The 19,209-nt window shown below is 44.0% G+C and overlaps 2 protein-coding genes across 7 annotated transcripts in view; one reads left to right on the top strand and one right to left on the bottom strand.

The window, feature by feature from the left end:
* Positions 1-12,188, top strand: part of tle2a (TLE family member 2, transcriptional corepressor a) — a 37,581-nt gene extending 25,393 nt beyond the window's left edge. For 2 of the 5 annotated variants that reach the window (XM_079267766.1, XM_079267765.1), the window contains exons 6-20: positions 129-203; positions 745-949; positions 1,321-1,337; positions 2,374-2,469; positions 3,102-3,146; positions 4,216-4,377; positions 4,589-4,715; positions 5,632-5,831; positions 7,788-7,867; positions 8,502-8,751; positions 9,061-9,308; positions 10,168-10,315; positions 10,411-10,561; positions 10,774-10,850; positions 11,037-12,188. In XM_079267766.1, the coding sequence (XP_079123892.1) occupies positions 129-203; positions 745-949; positions 1,321-1,337; positions 2,374-2,469; positions 3,102-3,146; positions 4,216-4,377; positions 4,589-4,715; positions 5,632-5,831; positions 7,788-7,867; positions 8,502-8,751; positions 9,061-9,308; positions 10,168-10,315; positions 10,411-10,561; positions 10,774-10,850; positions 11,037-11,144 (1,989 nt within the window). In that variant the 3' untranslated portion in view covers positions 11,145-12,188. Of the gene's footprint in view, positions 1-128; positions 234-744; positions 950-1,320; positions 1,338-2,373; positions 2,470-3,101; positions 3,147-4,215; positions 4,378-4,588; positions 4,716-5,631; positions 5,832-7,787; positions 7,868-8,501; positions 8,752-9,060; positions 9,309-10,167; positions 10,316-10,410; positions 10,562-10,773; positions 10,851-11,036 lie in introns of all 5 variants that reach the window. The other 3 variants (XM_079267764.1, XM_079267763.1, XM_079267767.1) reach the window with 2 other exon arrangements.
* Positions 12,189-14,439: 2,251 nt separating this feature from the next.
* tle2b (TLE family member 2, transcriptional corepressor b) overlaps positions 14,440-19,209 on the bottom strand; it is a 41,226-nt gene continuing 36,456 nt past the window's right edge. For both annotated transcript variants that reach the window (XM_079267306.1, XM_079267307.1), the window contains exon 17: positions 14,440-17,330. In XM_079267306.1, the coding sequence (XP_079123432.1) occupies positions 17,223-17,330 (108 nt within the window). In that variant the 3' untranslated portion in view covers positions 14,440-17,222. The remainder of the gene's footprint in view (positions 17,331-19,209) is intronic.

The following is a 19,209-nucleotide window of genomic DNA, read 5'->3' as shown; positions in this document are numbered from 1 at the left end:
CTACTTTTTCACACCCGACTCATGAATATTGATTCAGTTTACTGAGAAAAAAAGACATCTGAATTTTGAGTAGGAGTATTTCATTCTGAACCCACCTGTCCTAAATGACCTCTTGGTTTGTTCCACAGCACCAACAACAGGTGGTCCAGGCCATGGAGCGCGCCAAACAGGTGACCATGGGGGAGCTAAATGCTTCGATAGGGGTACGTGGGCTCCCCCCTCTGCCTCATAGCGTGTGTACCATATCCTCCCATTTATTTATTTTTCCTTCTTTTACTTTTTATTGAGGCAAACAGCCATTTGCCCATTCTAAATTACACAGATTCATTTCACAACGATGGCTGGCTATTAGGAAATATCAAGAATTGGTTTTAAGATTTTAGTTTTTTACTCAGGTGGCCTTAGCAGCTACCTGAACAGCAACGTCAATGTTCATGATAATCATATGCAAATATGATTGATAAAGAATTAAAACTGCCGTTAAATAATATTTCAGTTTTAGTTATTTTTTCATCTTATTTCCCATCACGCTGATTCGGCTACAGGGCCTGATAAAGAGCCACTGCCGTGACCTCAGCATTTGTCCCCCTACACATCGCAGCACTTAGTTCCCTCTCTTTTCTTCTTCCACTCTTGTTCACTTCCCGTTGAACCACTTCTTCCATTGCCTGTAAGTTACACAAATCTCTCTTTCTTCTGTCTCCTCTCTCTTCGCGTTTCTTCTTCTATTCTTCCTCTCTGCAGCAGCAGCTTCAGGCCCAGCACCTCTCCCAGCATGCCCAGGGTTTCCCACACCCGTCGGGACTGTCTCACCCCGGCCTGGCGCTCGGCGGAGGGTCCGGCCTGCTGGCCTTGTCCGGGGCTCTGGGGGCCCAGTTGGCTGCTAAGGATGAGAGAGCTCACCTCGAGGCAGCGGCCGCAGCCGCTGCAGCTGCAGAGCACCACAGAGGTACACTTCAAATTGATGCATGCTCACTTTTTTTGCACATGGTGTAAACCTCTAGATGAGTTTAGGGCTGGGACTAGAGTTGGATTGCGTTCTTAAGAATGAAAGCGTCTCATAGTTTGGGATAGAATAAACACTGAAGCTTGGCTTGATGGATCTTGATGATTGGCTTTGCTTTGGATTTTTGGCAGGGCACAAGAGTGTTGCTGATAATAACACTCCTCCAGGATTCTTTCCCACTGAGTCATCCGCTGTAGAGTGACGTAAAGTGGAAAGTGATAATGTTGCAATTGTGTGTTTGTGTCCCTGTCTGCATTTGCTGTCCACTGGCCTGGTACCTGGATGCGTTTGGCGCTTTTGCTTGGAATGAACAGACCGTGAAGCAGGACCAGTGAGTACAAATGACGACACAATCACTTAAATCAACTACACTCGCACTCGTCCACCCGTTTGTTAAGCAATTTCTGGCAAATTCAGTGTTTTACATGGGTATCCTCATCACAAAAGGTTTGTATTCAAAGGATATAAAAACTATAGAAAAGTCCAAATAAGAAGTTAGAAATATGGATATTATACATATTCTTTTGTTCAGCCTAATGTTACAGGACCTTAATATTGTTTTTAACATTCAGTCAAGAAAAGGAAATGTGTCAACTAGGCAAAATAATAGTTTTAGGAGCTACCTAAAGTGACACTTATTATATATAAAATAGGAATCATCCATAAGAAGAACTCCATTTAACCCAAGTAGATCTTTTTTCATTATGCATTTATTTATTACCCTTGTTTGTTGACACCTTTAAATTCTTTTGCATGCTGTATTTTCACTATAGTTATCACCTTAGATAGTTCTTTCCAGGAAACTTCTTGGAAACATTACCGAAATAAAGCCTTCCCTTTTGGGTTTATTTTGCAGTTCATTGATTTAAAAAAACAAGCTTTTAACGAGTAATACGTAAACACGAATACGTACACATAGGTTTAGCTTCCTTTATCTTCCGTGCACTGATGCTAAACCCTTGCAACAATTTAGATCTCAACATTGTATCAATACCACTATAAAGTTGTGACAAAACGAGTTCAGGAAACTGTGCATGAGTGCCAAAATGCACTCAGACGGCTCCACAGCCTTTTCTGCTGCCCTAAAGAAACAGTTTAAGCATTCCCTTTCTTCCTCTCACTCCTACAGTGAGCCGGCCGATCGATGTGGGCTGATATGCCTTCACATTCATCTCCGCAGCCTATGAGCCTGACATGATTTATGCAGTCCCTCTCACCTCATTATCACCCTCTTCCTCCCTCCCTGCCCTCACTCCTTTTTTCCCCACTCCTTCCTTCCGTCCTTCCTTCTCCTCTTTTTGCCCCCTTGCCCCCCTTTCTCTTTGCCTCACTGTCTTGCTCTCTTTTTTCTCCCCCCCCCTCTGCAGAGCTCTCTGTCCAATGGGGATAAGGGTCGCGCAGCAGACTACCTCAGCAATGGCAAGAAGAGGAAAGCTGATGAGAAGGAGTTCATGACCGACTATGTGAGGCACTTTCATAAAACTGTTAAATGTTGAAATAACTGGAGGAAAGTTTCACCCAACGTTGCCAGTCCTCACCAGATAACACCAGTGGTGTCTGTACTGTGGACTTAGGAGGCCTGCTCTCTCTTTTTACACAGTAATTGAAATATTCACACACTCACCACTGTGCTGTCATCACTGTGTGTATATATATATATACATTTTATTGGTGTTTTTTGTGGGAAAGCAGAAACGTTGAGGTCTGTGTGGGATTATTTTATTGTGCGATAAATTAATCTTGTGTAGTTATTCTATTATCAGTATGAAGTATTGAAGAAACAGAAGTGCCTCAGTGGATTTCACCTTCCAAAGTTACACATCTAGAATTAATTAATTACATTTTGCACTGACCAGCCGTCTAAGGCAATAAAGTGTTCAGATGCGATATTACACTTTCTTCTATCTGCAGTTTAACAAATCAAAACTCTTGAGACAAAATATTTCATTTTCAAATGCATTACAAACACACACACACACACACACACCTCCGTTTGCGTATGACCTTGTGTGCTGTATTTTTCTGCATGTGATCTACATGCATCAGACAGCGGAGCAGGAATATCTAATCTCACGTCCTCTCTCTTCTCTCTCAGGGCAGCGATGCGGATAAGAGTGATGATAATTTGGTGGTGGATGAGGTTAGTAGGCGGCCGGCGGCCTCTATTGGCCTCACTTCACCGCTTTCATCTGCATACATCATGTAAACACACCCAGCAGCACCATCTGAATAATGATAATGACGACAATAACCCCCCCCCCCCTCGTCGTCCTCTGCCTGCCTGCCCTTGTTTTACAACATATACAACCATAAAGTACAAATGCATACGCACACTTGACTGCAATTCATGTTCTCTGCTGCTTTCATGTACAATTCTGTAGTTATGGTTTCATCAGTTTTATGAACGAGTGACACTAAGTGAAGGTTGTAAGATGATGGAAAGTAAAGTTTGTTTCTTTGTATAGAATAACGAAAATACCTTTTTTCTTAAAACTGTTATCTTTGACTTCCAAAGAAGTGTTCATGAGATGACAGTAACTGAGACTATACCCACTTCCCGAAAGCTTTTACATTGTTGGGTGGGTCTCGTTCGGAAACTCATCCGGTGCCAGGAAGTGATTCCCTTTTATGTTCATTGAAGAACAATCGTTGGCACAAGCAGCTAATGGATAGGTTCACAGTTTTTCAGGTTGGTTGCCCACATGAACACGGAAACAGATTTTCCTCGCTGTTAGCGTTGCTCCTGTTGTGCATACGGACCATTAATGTGCTTCCAATGGAAGCGATGGAGGACAAAATCCACAGTCTTTGTTCTGGGCAAACTGTACAGCTTCTATGAGGCTTCGGCAGACTGAGTTAGACAAATCAAGTGGATATCTTCCGAAGTTAGTATGAAATCATTTCTTTATTTTTCCAAATCACTCGATTTGATTTTAGTTAGACTTCTGAAGCCCCATATTAACTTCAGATACACTTTGGAACACATTTTTACGGATTTATTTATGAAGCACTTTGGGGAGTGTTTTTGTACTGAACAGGAATGACAACAAGTAAAATGCAATATTCATATGGGCCCCTGACTATTGTCTCTGAACCTATCCTACAAAACCAGCAGGTTGACTACAATGAATGAATGAATAACTCGCCTTTACTTATTATTTTTGTCTTGTGTAATGAAGTTTCATATGTTTTTTTAAAATTTTATTCAGGACCCGTCGTCCCCCCGCAGTGTGCAGTCTTACTCATCCAGGGAGAACGGCCTGGACAAGATGCCCCCCTCCCGTAAGGAGGGCCCCCCGCAGGCCAGCCCCGCCTCCCTCGCCTCCTCAAGCAGCGCAGCCTCCCCATCTCGTGGCAAAGAGCCCCCACAGGTAGACCAACACATCTCTTTATTCTATGTTTATTTCACCACACAAAGACTTAAAAAAGGGAAATATTTGAATGATTTCTATCGTATTACTGTCACATGAACACATGTATTCAACTCGCACTCTTTTCCTGCCCACTTGTCATTGAAAGCGATTTATTTTCCGTCGTCTTTATTTACAAACACTTTCCTTTTTTTCTTCTCTGCTCTCCCAGAGGGAGAAGTCCAGTACTCCAGGTATGAAGCCAGGGACCCCCATGTCTCAAGAGTCCAACACCCCGGGGCCCAGCGGACCGCCACAGTTCAGACCTGTCCCTGGCAAGCCTGGTGTTGATCCCCTCGGTAAGAACACCCCACGAGCTTGCTTTTGTTCCCCGAAGAACATGTCTTCTGTACTTAATCGTTAAAGGGGAGCAGACTTCAGAAAGACCGAAGTTGATGTGAAGTGAAACTGTGAAGCTTGTCTAAATCACTGAAAAGACTCGTGAGACCAAAACACAAATGTGTCCCTCCCTCCCCTCAGGGACACAAACTTTCACTGCACACGGCATCAATTAAGAATATGAATCCGCCTCTGCAGAGAGGATTCTTTAGCCTGTACTTGCTTTGTTACATGTAGTGATTCCATCAGCATCGGGCAGCACTAGTTGGTATGGGTGTCAGCCTGCTCCCCACCACCCACCACCATCTGGACTTAATAAGCAGCTGTGGGCAAAAATATTCAGCACCCCTCATATTTTATATGGAAAGATTAGGAGAGGTGATGGACTGTGACTGTGAGCTGCTTCGTAATGAGCCGCCATCTATTCCTCTCTTTCTCTTTTTTCCCCCTCACATCACCAGTTAGCGCGCGCACACACACACACACACACACACACACACACACCATTATGCATGCATATGCAGAGGCTCGTAGATGCCGTTACATGCACATGTAGAGGATGTAGAGGACGTTTATGTGAGCACACATTTACACATAAAGTCTCGCTGCAAGAAAGCATGACGTCCAGCAGGGGGCAGTAGTGATCTAGTGCTGTTTTTAGGAATGTTTTCCTGCGTTTTGTATGACAGGCGGCAGCTTGTTCACAGCCTGTCAGTCACAGCTGTCTCAAACAGTGACAGGCCCTGCAGAGGGAGTCACCTTAATAAGAAGTGGATCGGATTCGCCTCTGAACGACTGCCATGTCGTTCCCTCAATCAATAAATTGTTCACTTAGCTAAATCACAATAAAATTGACTCTCTTGTCTTTTCCTCCAGCACTGGGTCTGAGAAACCCCCTGGCGGTGCAGGGAGCGTATCCTCCAGGGGCTTTCGGCCTTCCTCCAGGGGTGAACGGGGACCTGGCCGGGGCGGCGGCGGCTTATGGCGCCGGACTCCACTTAGTCTCCCCCCAGATGAACGGAGCTGCAGCTGCAGCAGCGGCAGCAGCTGCAGCAGGCTACGGACGCTCTCCTGTGGTGAGCTAGACGCTGTGCAGATAATTTGTCTTTCCAGTGTCACTGTCGTATCTAATACCTCAGCATATAAACCCTTCACAGAGGGCAAAAGAGGGATATATATATATATTTATGCATTGTCATTTATCGTTAAGAATCTACGTCCTTGGCTCTTGAAAAGTCTCTTTTAAACACATCCCTTCTCTCAGGTGTCTTCCCACAAGCCCTAAAAACTGCAGTTATTAAACCGCTCCTAAAGAAGGTTAGTTTAGACTCCGCAACGATGAAAAATTATATGCCAATATCAAACCTCCCATTTTTAAGTAAAATAATTGAAAAAGCGGTTTTCCAACAGCTGACCAACTTCTTGACCGTAAATAACTGCTTTGATGTTTTCCAGTCAGGCTTTCGACAGCACCACAGCACTGAAACTGCTCTTGTTAAGGTTTTCAACGACATCCACTTAAACATAGACAATGGCAGAAGTTCAGTCTTAGTGTTACTAGATCTCAGTGCTGCATTCGACACGGTCGACCATGCCATACTCCGAGAAAGACTAAAAATCTGGGTGGGACTCTCTGGCACAGCACAGCACTGGTTTGAATCCTACTTGAAGGGCCGAGAATACTTTGTGTCTGTAGCTGATTACACATCAGAGCTGACTAAAATGACATGTGGTGTTCCCCAAGGTTCAATACTGGGGCCTCTTCTGTTCAACATCTACATGCTTCCACTAGCTCAGATTGTGGAAAACAACAAAGTGTGTTAACATAATTATGCAGACGACACACAAATCTACATAACTATGTCACCAGAGGACTATAATCCCATACAAGGGCTGGGTAACTGCATTGAACAAATCAACAACTGGATGTGCCAGAATTTTCTTCAATTAAAAAATTATAAATTTTCTTCAATTAAACAAAGATAAAACAGAAGTAATTGTTTTTGGTACCAAGGACGAACAATTGAAAATCACTGCTCAGCTTCAATCACTGATGTTAAAACCCACAAACCAAGCCAGAAATCTAGGTGTAGTTATGGATTCAGACCTCAACCTGAACAGCCATATCAAGACAATTACAAAATCAGCCTACTACCTACTACCTGAAGAATATATCAAGGATTAGAGGACTTATGTCTCAACAGGATTTGGAAAAACTTGTCCACGCATTTATCGTCAGCAGACTGGACTACTGTAACGGTGTGTTTACAGGTCTCTGTAAAAAGTCCGTCAGAAAGCTGCAGCTGATTCAGAACGCTGCAGCTCGAGTCCTCACTAAGACCAGGAGGGTGGATCACATCACCCCAGTTCTGAGGTCTTTGCACTGGCTTCCTGTCCAACAAAGAATTGACTTTAAAATCCTGCTGTTGGTTTACAAAGCACTGAATGGTTTTGGTCCAAAATACATCTCTGATCTGCTGCTACCTTATGAACCATCCCGACCCCTCAGGTCGTCTGGGACCGGTCTACTTTCTGTTCCCAGAGTCAGAACTAAACATGGAGAAGCAGCGTTCAGTTTTTCTGCTCCACATATCTGGAACAAAGTCCCAGAAAGCTGCAGGTCTGCTGAGACCCTCAGCTCATTTAAATCAAGATTGAAGACTTTTCTGTTTGCTGCTGCCTTTAATTGAACCACGTTCAATTAATATATTAATCAATTTCCTGCATTTCTGCATTTTACTACTGCATTTCTTACACTGTTTCGTTAATTGTTTTTAAATCTCCTTTTCTTTTGCCTTATGTTTTGATGCTTTTAATGGTTTTATGTGAAGCACTTTGAATTACCTTGTTGTTGAAATGTGCTATACAAATAAACTTGCCTTGCCTTTGCTTTGATATGATCTTATTTTATTCTGATCCCTCATCTGATACCTTCTCTGTGCTCCCTATTTTTATGAGGGAACTATCTTCATTTCTCCTCTCCATGAATCATTTGAGGTGTTTTTTCCTCACATTATCGCTTACTCTTCCAGGTGGGCTATGAGTCTCCACACCCACATATGAGGGTCCCCGGGCTGCCTGCCAGCCTGCAGTCAGCCACCTCCGGAAAACCGTGAGTTTCCTCCTCCTTGCTATCACGCAAATCTTCACCTGTTAACTATTAACTGCACTCAGGTTCTGCTCAAATTCAACTACAACACCAGAAGAAAAGAAGAATAAAGAAAAGTCTGTGTTCCTACAATAACTTTTTAAAAACGCAAAGTAAAATCGTATTTACCCCTAAAACACTTCACGTTACTGGCTCCACTTCACCAGGATTCTTCTGCAAGATGGTCGATGTAGACTCAGTGACGTCAGTGATATTTCCAGAGGAGCTTCAAAAGACTCAAATAGTTAAATACAGCATTTTTCAGTCATCCAGACATCATTAGTAAATGTCTGGTTTTAGTCACGTAATCGACTCAAAAAACGTTTTGTAACTTTTTAGCAATCTTAAATGATTGTCATCAAAGTTGCACACTTGTTCGTTGAACAGTTGTTTCTCCTGCTACCTGATGAAGTGTTTCTAATGCATTCTTTAATCTTTGTTATTCATCCATCTCTCTCTCTCTCTCTGTCTCTGTCTCTGTCTCTCTCTCTGTCTCTGTCTCTGTCTCTGTCTCTCTCTCTGTGTCTCTGTCTCTGTCTCTGTCTCTGCCTCTGTCTCTGTCTGTCTCTGTCTCTGTCTCTGTCTCTCTCCTCTGCAGCGCCTACTCGTTCCATGTGAGCGCAGACGGCCAGATGCAGCCGGTGCCCTTTCCCCCCGACGCCCTGCTGGGCCCGGGGATCCCTCGCCACGCCCGTCAGATTCACACCCTGAACCACGGAGAGGTGGTGTGTGCCGTCACCATCAGCACCTCGACACGCCACGTCTACACCGGAGGCAAGGGCTGCGTCAAGGTGTGGGACATCAGCCAGCCTGGAAGCAAGAGCCCCATGGCCCAGCTGGACTGTCTGGTGAGTCACGAGAGAAGAGACCTAGACGGATGTTTGTAGACTCAGTTTTAAATCTTGTTGTCCGTCTTGTAATGTTACTTTACTACCAAAAGTGATCCTCACACATTGAAACGCACTTTAGATGATGAATCACCTTTTGTGTCGTTTTTCTAAAGCCAAATCCTCCTCCATGGTTATTTATTGCTGCGATACTGCTGTAGCAGCGCACTTCACTTTTATCTTTTGTAGCCCCTTGTCATCAATTACAGCGTACTACAACACACCGTATATTACTGTATATAAATGTGTCATTTTATTCCGTCCACTCAGAACAGGGATAACTACATCCGCTCCTGCAAGCTGCTCTCGGACGGACGGACCTTGATCGTCGGCGGGGAGGCCAGCACGCTGTCAATCTGGGACTTGGCCACGCCCACTCCTCGCATCAAGGCAGAGCTGACGTCTTCTGCTCCCGCCTGCTACGCTCTGGCCATCTCCCCGGACAACAAGGTCTGCTTCTCCTGCTGCAGCGACGGCAACATTGTCGTCTGGGACCTTCACAACCAGACGCTGGTCAGGTAAGAGGAGGGGGGGGGGGGACGGGACTGCATTGTTTTAGTAAATGCCATGGAAACAGAAAATAGACAAACTTTGTTCAAGATACAAGAAAGGAGGAGAGGAGAGAGTGATGGAAAAGGAAGAGAAGCAATGGAGTGGGAAATAAGAGGACAGAGACGACTGCGCAGAGGCAGAAGAAATTGTGTAATTTCTGAAATTTTGCAATCTACGCTGTCAATCATAAAGTGGATAGAGAGAGGGAAAGCAAACATTGTAGATGGGGAAACCATACGTAGCACGGAGGAGGAATACAGCACAGAGACGGTGAACTTTAGCACAACCTGTGTGTGTGTGTGTGTGCGTGTGTGTGTGTGTGTGTGTAACAGGGGGATGCAGCTTGTATTTTCTAAGTCATTTGTGTGAGTCTTCCTTTAAAGCACCATCGTATGAAAGGGTATTTTTAATGTGTAGTATTACAAATATTCAGATGATGTACCACCTTCAAATTCATTGCTTCACCAGCTAGTACACACGTCTAGGTATACAGGCAGACCTAGCTTAGCTATGTGTCCCTTTAGCAAATTATTTACATGTTAACACAATGTCGTTGTACGCAGCTTGGACATTTTAATTGTTTATTAATTTACATAATTGTCTACTATTATAGCTTATTAATGTGATGACATATGATTTCTTTATGGCTTTCTACATGTGAAACGTATAAATTAGCCAGTTATCTTGAGAGAGCCTGGGAGAAGAGGAAAAAAAGCTCTTTACAGAGATAATCTGAAGATATTTAACAGTTCTTTATCTTCAGAGTTGTGTGTGTGTGTACCGGTATATCTATTTGTAAAGCTCTTGTGCGTCTCCTCCCTGCAGGCAGTTCCAGGGCCACACAGACGGAGCGAGCTGCATCGACATCTCCAACGACGGCACCAAGCTGTGGACGGGGGGGCTGGACAACACCGTCCGCTGCTGGGACCTCCGAGAGGGACGGCAGCTCCAGCAACACGACTTCACCTCGCAGGTACACACTCGCCGCAGTCCAGACTAATGGGCTCACAACTCTACATTTCATGTTCTACCTTCCTTTGATTCCTTTTCCTCCCTCTCCGTCTCCAGATCTTCTCTCTGGGCTACTGTCCGACAGGCGAGTGGCTGGCTGTGGGAATGGAGAGCAGTAACGTGGAAGTCCTGCATGTCTCCAAACCTGACAAGTACCAGCTGCACCTCCATGAGAGCTGCGTTCTTTCTCTCAAGTTTGCCTACTGTGGTACGTACACACACACACACACACACACACACACACACACACACTAGGGAGGCAGAACAAATGTTCTGCTTCTCTCATGATTCAGAAACAGTTTCTTTCTTTTCACCGCTCCCGTTCTTCTTTACAAAAGCAGCGCTTCCTCTCAGGCTTCTCCATATCTCCGCTCCCCTGAGACTTTATCTGTTGACGGTTGTGTGTGTTTCGTCCTGTAGGTAAATGGTTTGTGAGCACAGGCAAAGATAACCTCCTGAATGCATGGCGGACACCATATGGATCCAGCATATTCCAGGTAAGCCATAAAACACTGAGTTTTGTGTACATCTGTCTGCAAATGCACAAGACAATAACTAAGACAGTGGAAACGGTTCACTTGTAAAATGTAAAAGATTTTCAAGCTTTTTTTCATTTTCCTGCTTCTTCATCCTCTCGATTCATTGACGGTAGCTAACATGGCTTCCTCCCTGTGTCTCTTCAGTCTAAGGAGTCTTCGTCGGTTCTCAGCTGTGATATCTCCCCTGACGACCAGTTCATCGTCACTGGCTCCGGGGACAAGAAGGCCACAGTCTACGAAGTAATCTACTGAGCTCCGATTGGCTGAAAAAAACAACTAATAATCAGGGGGCGGGGCCAAGGCTCCCTCCTGCACCAATGACTGTACAGAGCGTCGGTGGCATGGGAAACAAGAGACACTCAACTTGTACTTTGTTGTTTTGTTTACGTTTGTGAAAGAAATGAGAAAGAGAAGCAAGGGGGCACAAAGTCACATCTCTGGAAAAAAAACGAACTTTGAACTTTGTTTTTAATGCTCTGAGAACGCTGGTTAGTCTATAGCTGCGCAATTGTCTGATTCCTCCAAAGAACTTTTACTTTTGTTCCTTTTTGTTCCTTTTTTTTAACAAAATAAAACCTCTGTAGTGAACAAGAAATTTGCAAAAAAAATAAATAAAAAAAAACATATTTTTTTAGCCTTTTGAATTTTTCGCGAACCGTTGGACAGTGTCGAGTGGAAAAAGACACGGGACTGAGGAAGTGAGGGAAGGGTTTAGGAAATCTTAATGGAAAAATATGCTCAATATTCTATGCTGCGTAAAAAAAAAAAAAAAAAGTCCCAGCCTGGGTCAGCTGGTCCAGTTTGGCCTGGTCTGGTCCAGCCCTGTGGCTGCTCCTCGGGGCAGCAGATGCATGGCAGGATGGGGTGCTGTGAGGTTCCAGCTATTTTTTTTTTTTCCTCCTGGCTAAGTTTCAGCAGCAACACGATTGTATCATCTCTAGAATGTACATGACAGAACAGGGCTCGGTTTTCTCCAAAGTGTCCGAAGAGTTTGTCTTTGTTCCTTACATTTTTCTTTGTAAAAGAACAAATCCAGACTTATTGTGGAGATGTTTTTGGGGGAAACTACCCTGGAACAGAAAACCATGACACCCCCCCCCCCCCCCCCTCCCTCACCCAAAAGGACAGAAAACTGCAGTCAGCTCAAACCGCTCACAGGCAACAGGCACTCTCCAAGCTTTCGGGATGTTGCCTCCGATACGTCAACGTCATCCTTGACACTCAACATTAAATGTTTTTGTTTTTTTAATTATATTCATTAGGGCACATATAGGCAGACAGGTATTTTCACAACTGCATCATGAACCTTGCTATATATGGACATGTAAATAAAGTTCTCTAAAGGCAAACATGTTATCTGTGACTTGGATCTGCTTCAAGAAGACTGATGGGCGTGTGGGGCATCTCTCAAACACACATGCAGTTGTTGTCTGAGATCTGCATTGAATCATTTGTGTTTTTTTTGTCTTTCATGAGCAGCTTCTCACAGAGAAAAACGGATTGAAACTGCTCCTTAAGGATCCGTGCAGGTGTGAAAGGCAACAATGAGGTAGATCTGGTGTGTGTCTGCACTGCTGGCTAGCAAAATGTTTTTCAGCTGCACAACAAAGTCCGATTCTTGCCGGGTTAAACTTGAATATTTTAAAACAAACAAAAGTCAAAAGGAGCATTTGTTGAATCGTTCTTTAAACCCTAACAGTCAGAAATGCGTCTGCTCGCTGTGAGGTGCCAGAAAGTATCTGAGAAATATTTGGATAAAAAGTGAAATGTGTGAATGGGGGAGTACACACTCTGCCTCCGCTCTCCTGTGATGGAAGCGTTTCTCTCTCTCGCTGTGGAAACATTACAGCACAGAGCGTCTCCTCTAGTGTCTGAATCCACAGGCGGAGAGAGAAAGCATCCTGGGATTCAAACCCACCGCATGAGCGAGCCCCTCTGTGACTGCAGCGCTCAGTAAGTAAAGCAGCCGTACAGTTGTTTTTATGCTGAGCTAGCTCGCAGTGTGGGGAGACAAAGGTGATCTGCTGTACAATAGGCTGAGGAATGGATTATTCTAGCAATAATACCCAAGAGGGAGTTCAAAAGTGATTGTGTGTAGTGGCGACTGTCCTGCCAAGACAAAAAGCTTTAAGAGAGACGTAAACCTGAGAGAAATGAAAGTAAAGCGTTTTCTCCTTCCTAAAGTAAAGGATTGCTGGCACACAGGTGGATAGTAAATCATTTGGATTCATTTAATTTCTTTTGATGTAAAATCGAAACTGCGGTTTTGGCCTTTTTTTAAATGCTGCTTTTAATAGCCATAAAGAGGGCGTGTGCACAATGAATTACTAATGAATGAGACTGAATAAAGAAACAGCGCATCGCTGGCCTGCTCGGCGCTTTGGTTATATCGATGGGCTGAAGAGTCATCAGTATCTAATGAATGTATACAGAAGGATTCACAAATGGGTTTTGTAATCATATAAATGACACTCCACAAAAATGTTTTAATGCACACAATGTTATGGCACAAATGTAACTGTTCAACCAGTATTTGACAGTGAACTATAAACTAAAAGGTAATAATTCAACGTTGGTGAGCTTCAGGGAGGTGATGTAATGTAGGAACTCCCTCTTAACAAATTCCCATCATGGCATGTGCACATTAATGCGAGATAGAGACCAGGGACATATAAATTATGCCTACTCACAAAAACCCATAAAATGTCTCATAAGTAAACTGGTATTTCTAACCTTGTAGGAAAACCTTGTTTATTTAAGTTGTTTGCCAATTTCAATTATCTATTTTCTTCTGTTATACTTTTCATTTTTTATTTGTGCCAAAAGTGTCATAGTATAGTATGCCATGAAAAAATGACATAAAAACTCAAACGGTTAGTATAGTATTACATGTCACAAAAAACGTATTGTACAGTATACCGTATAAAAAATACCATACAACAGCATGCCATAAAAAATCATGAAAAACGAATAGTATATATGCCATGGAAAATGTCACCGCATAGTAGATTATAAAATGCCAAAAAAAACACTGTCAGCTGAAAAATGTAGTTAAGTACGCCATTAATTATTTTATAAAAAATGTCTTGGTATAGTATGCCATGAGAAGTGTTATAATATACAATTCCAGAATAAAAAGGCGTCTTGTGGCGTGGGAGAGGCTGTTCATTCAAAACGATGGCGGTTTCATAAGAGGTTAGCGTAGATGCTGTTGTAGCATCAGTTATGTCGGAACTTGAGTATTATTTTCATTGAAAGAGCAAAGAATCGCACCACAATGGAAAGCGATGAATCACCAATTTGCCTTTTTTGTTGCTGTGTTGAGACGACGTCCCCAATATTACCCAATAATTCTGACACACAGACAGCAGAGCGCCCTTGTGAATTCAGTTTCTGGAGATTACTAAAATGTTTTACACTTTTCAGACTGCGGAGAAAGTTTGTTTCCACATTGTGAGTGAAAATATGCTTCTCTAGTGTTGTTTATTTGGCTTTTCCCCCCTCTGCATTTAAATCTCAGGGAAAGATCGTCACAGCAGACACCTGAAAAGGATGAACACAAGTTTGGTTTATTTTTCACACATAGTATTTCTTGTACAGCACATGGGAAACGCATCAGGAGGGAAAATTACAGTGCAGTTTAAAAAAAAGAAGTTCCTTGGCTTTTTAAAAGAGAAACTAAACGGAAAATAAAAGTTGTCATACTGTTGGAACAGAGAAAGCACAGGCAGGGGGGGAAGAGACATGACAGTTAAAGAAGAGTATCAAATACAATGTCCCAAATATTCACGCTATAGCTGCATAGCCGTTATACAGCATTGTTCGGAGTAGTATACAAGCTTGTGTATGAGAATATCGTTTAGGTCTGCCTGTCGCTGACGGGCAGGAAGGTAAAGAGGCAGGCAAACTGTACAAACGATCTCGCTGGTACAGTAGCCGCTGTAGAAGTCCCTCATACTTCTTCTATCCTGCATTAGTGCTGCAGTGAGAAGCATTGACGCATCTTGCTAAAAGTTAAAACAATTGAATTAAATTGCATACTGTAATGTGTCCCTCTGTTAAACTGTGGCTGTGAGACCATTCACTGGACCTACTGCGTGAACTCTGATTCCTCTCGTTCTTTCAGCAGAAGTGGAGCTTTAGTGCAACAAGCATGCAGTAAAAAGTGGGACCTCTCCGGTGGCTCAATCTGTATGTTGTCCTGCTGTACACCGACCACAGACTCAACAGAAACATCGTTTAGTTGCACAATGACTGAAAACAGACTACAATACATTGACTACCACTTTTGTTTAAAAAAAAAAAAAGGGAATAAAACAAAAACAGAAGACAGTCTTGTTTTTTTTCTTTACATGGGACTGCTGTCACCACCACCAAGGATAAAAATATACAATTTTAAAAAAAAAGTTAAAAGAACAAAAAACTATTTTCCCACCTGTGTTCCATTTGATTTCATAGGTCACCATGTGTGAGTGCGTCCCTCTCCGTTTGCTCCCCTGAACCCCGAAACGCAGTCATAGGCAACCCCAATACATAAAGATATCATTACATGAGACGAACAATCACTATTCATATAAAATACTGAAATAAATGAGTACTAAAAGAAAAGCTTGAAATGTGCCTGTTTAGTCTACACATTGGTGATGCAGAAGCAGAGAGCTCTGATATACAGTTTGCCTGCCAATTTGGAATATGATACAAGAAGGACTGAAGAGCAAGAACAGTTTAAAAGGTATACTTTTGATATTTTGGGAAACATGTTTATTCCCTTTCTTGCTGAGGCTACAGTAAGAAGATTGACAGCAAATTGTCGTTTTAACATCAGCTACATGTTAATTACTGAGCTTTAGAGGTGCTGATAAGTAGATTTTGTTACCTCTGTTTTCAGTCTTTATGCTAAGCTAGGTTACCAGGCCACTTGTTACTGAGCCGACAGACAGAGTGGTATCAATCTTCTCATTTAAATCTATAAGCGTGATTTCCAAAATGTCGAAGTTTTCCTTTAAGGTGTTTAGCATCTCAATTAAAAGCAATCAATAGCTTAGCGAGCGCGATTTAGCCAGAGCACTTTGAGCACACATCAGCAGGCAGGCAGGCGGAGACAACCACGTTGATAAACATGTAATTCTCATCTGGTTTGTAAATGAAAACAGCAACTAGTTGCATAAAATTGGTAAGGATTCGGATTAGTCGCTGCTTAGTTGGCTGCTGATGATGGCGTAATCGGTGGTGTTAATTTGCCCTCTTGTCTGCCTTACAGTGACGTTGGCGTGCTGCTACTTCATCTCGCTGACAGTGCCTTTAATGAGAGTGAGTGCAGCGCCCGGTGTCAGGAGAACAATCCGGAGGAATTAGAGGGAACAGCTCGGCTGATGTTCTGTGTTCGTGTCTCTGGGCCCTGGGAGGATCCCATTGACTCCGCTGCTCATTAGACGCTGCCTTTGTCAGACCAAAATAAAATAGATATTAAGCAGTGAGACGGGGAGCGCTGCGATGAATGTTTAATTGGGTGCTCTGTATGTTGCGTGTGTTTCTCGCTTCCTACGATTACATCAAGGGGGTGTATCTCAGTGTGTGTGTGTTCTTGCTTGATGACATGCGCCTGTGTGTGTGTGTGTGTGTGTGTGTGTGTGTGTGTGTGTGTGAGCAGGGTATGTTACATGTCAGAGTATGTGGATATCTGAAGCGACCCCCTCCATCTCGAAGCGTCATCGTTCCCCAGCTCCTGACACCTCTCGCTGGGGAGAGCGAGCTGCAGCGTCAGCCTCATTAAGGCTTCCACTGTCTGGCTAATGAATCGATTGTGTGGTATCAGTGCTCCTGGCTGGCGCTCCCACAGTGCTGCTCCGCACCTCCTCTGGGGGCCTCCCTTCCACTGAGCTCTTAATCAGGAAACAGCCCTAATTACCCTCCTCCCTCCCTCCTCTTCCTCCCTTTCATTTCTCTTCCTTCCGCACTCTTGCTTTCTCTCCTCCTTCTCATCTTTCCCTCCCGACTTTATCTTTATGCTCCACCGCCCTTTTCCTTTGTCCTTCTTATCTTGCTGCTTCCCTTTCTGCCTCTCTCTCTCTGCTATCATGCCTCATCCTTGGGCTAAAAGTGGAAGGGAGGAGGAGGCATTTGGGAGCTCCCACAACAGCTTATATCACAAGAAAAAGGGGGAGAGGGGGTGATGTACTAGGGGTGAGGGTCAGGAGGACTCAGAGGACTGAGACGGAGGTGCTGCTGTTGCGGATGTTATGAAGATCAGGAGCGGTTGGCGTGGAAACTGGTTGCCCCCCACCCACCCCAAAAATCTCCGTCCTGTCTCTTTCCATCTTGTCCCGGCCCTCAGTACACCACCTCGTACACCGTGGCCTTCTTGTCCCCGGAGCCCGTCACTATGTACTTGTCGTCCGGAGAGACGTCACAGCTCAGCACAGACGAGGACTCCTTGGACTGGGGGAGAGAGAGAGAGGGAGGGAGAGAGAGAGAGAGAGATGTGATAGATGGATGGAGACAGATGGAGAGAAACAAAGAGAAAGACGTTAGAAAAGATATGACTCATCAGCTGATACTCAATCATATAAGACATATTTGCATTTCAATACAGTTGGCAATTATTTCCAAACAGACAGCTCCAGGATGCTGACTCATTTGTCTGCTTCAATGTGAGACACGGTGCTCTCTTTCTCTGGAGAGATGCAGCCTCATTAACTGCACGTTTAAGCATCACTAGCCGCACAAGTCCGACGGTCTGTATCAACTGGCAAAATGCACAATCCTCTTTTTTTTCACCCCCTTTTTCTCCCGTGTTTGAACGCTAGACCTGGGCACCTGGCTTTAGATGATCTAAAGCTCCCTCTAGACCCCCTCCTCCTCCTCCCCCTGCTACATCATCATTTATCTTCCTTCCTTCCTTTCTCCCCAGACTCTCCTCCTCCTCCTCCCTCTCTGGCTCCCCTTTTGCTGTCCCCCTCTCTCATGTCGACTCCTCCTCGTGTCTAACTCCGCTCCCCTCCCCTCCCAGGCACAGCAGAGCTGTCAATCATCAAGCCACCGGTGAGAGGCCATTTCACACAGGATCCCTCATACTATACCAAGATAGCAGGTGGGGGGAGATGGGGAGCACTCAGGAGGGAGGGATGCAATGACAAGCCAAAAGATGAGTTTGGAAGCGGTGTGAGTCAGCGATGGAGTGGGAATGAAAAATAAATGGAAACAAACTAAGAAGAAAACTTTGTCCTGACGCCATTCCATTTAGTAGTTCATGTTAGACACTGAATTCCTGTCTTGATTAAGTGTGGTGAATTGTATAAACACCAGGGACCACAATGTATGTATGTATGTATGTATGTATGTATGTCTGTAAATATAGTAGAATGCATTCAGCAACATATGATTAGGCATTACCGACAATGTGACATTAATATCTATGCCAATGAAGATTATTTGATCAAAATTTAAAAGATTTACAACAAATGCGACGGACGGTAGGAGGGAGAGAGCGAGAGAGCGAGAGAGCGAGAGAGCGAGAGAGCGAGAGAGCGAGAGAGCGAGAGAGCGAGAGAGAGCGCGAGAGAGAGAGCGAGAGAGAGAGAGAGAGGTGAAAGGCAGTGTAGGAAAAAAGGATTAGAAATATTGAAGAGAAGACAGAGATAAAGCAAAGGACAAGGAAAGATAAAGGACAACAATAAACAGAGACGAGAGAGGAAAAATGAGAGGGGCTCCGGGGTTAAAGAGAAGCAAGGAGACAGAAAGTGGAAGGGACATTGATAAACTAGAAAGGAGGAAGAGGACAGAGAGAGAGAGCAGCGCTGTATAACACAGTGACAGGAGGGAGCTGTTTGGCAGGAGGACCGTTTGGCATTTGGATAACAAAGCAGATAGCCAGCATTCTCCTTCAGTCCACAGGGAGAGACAGCAGCCGCCAACCCTGCTGCCCACTGTAGCGTACAGAAATATGACACACACACACTCAGAATTCTCATCTTAAATGTACCTTCATCTCTAAATGCTAGTTTCATTCACATCCAGATGAACTCGCTCAGCTAAAAATATTGCAGCCCTGCATATTCACGTTTCCAAACGGAGCGTTGGAACACGATGGAGTGATTACATTTGTTCTGTTTGGTGTGTGCGTTTGGCAGCCTGCACTCTCTGATAAACCTTCGCAAGTCAAAGTCTGTACTTCATCTCTTTCTCTCCTTTGCCTCTAGCGCTCAGTGTGTGTGCGTGTGTTCGTGTGAGGGAGAGGTAGCGTAAATGGCAAATGGACTTATATAGCACTTTTCTTGTCTTCCGACTATTAAAGTCATCATTCACACCCATTCACACA

Source organism: Melanostigma gelatinosum (assembly GCF_949748355.1).
Source record: "Melanostigma gelatinosum genome assembly, chromosome: 4".
NCBI lineage: Eukaryota > Metazoa > Chordata > Actinopteri > Perciformes > Zoarcidae > Melanostigma > Melanostigma gelatinosum.
Note: the sequence above shows the minus strand (reverse complement) of the source record. Positions and strands in the feature narration are given on the sequence as shown.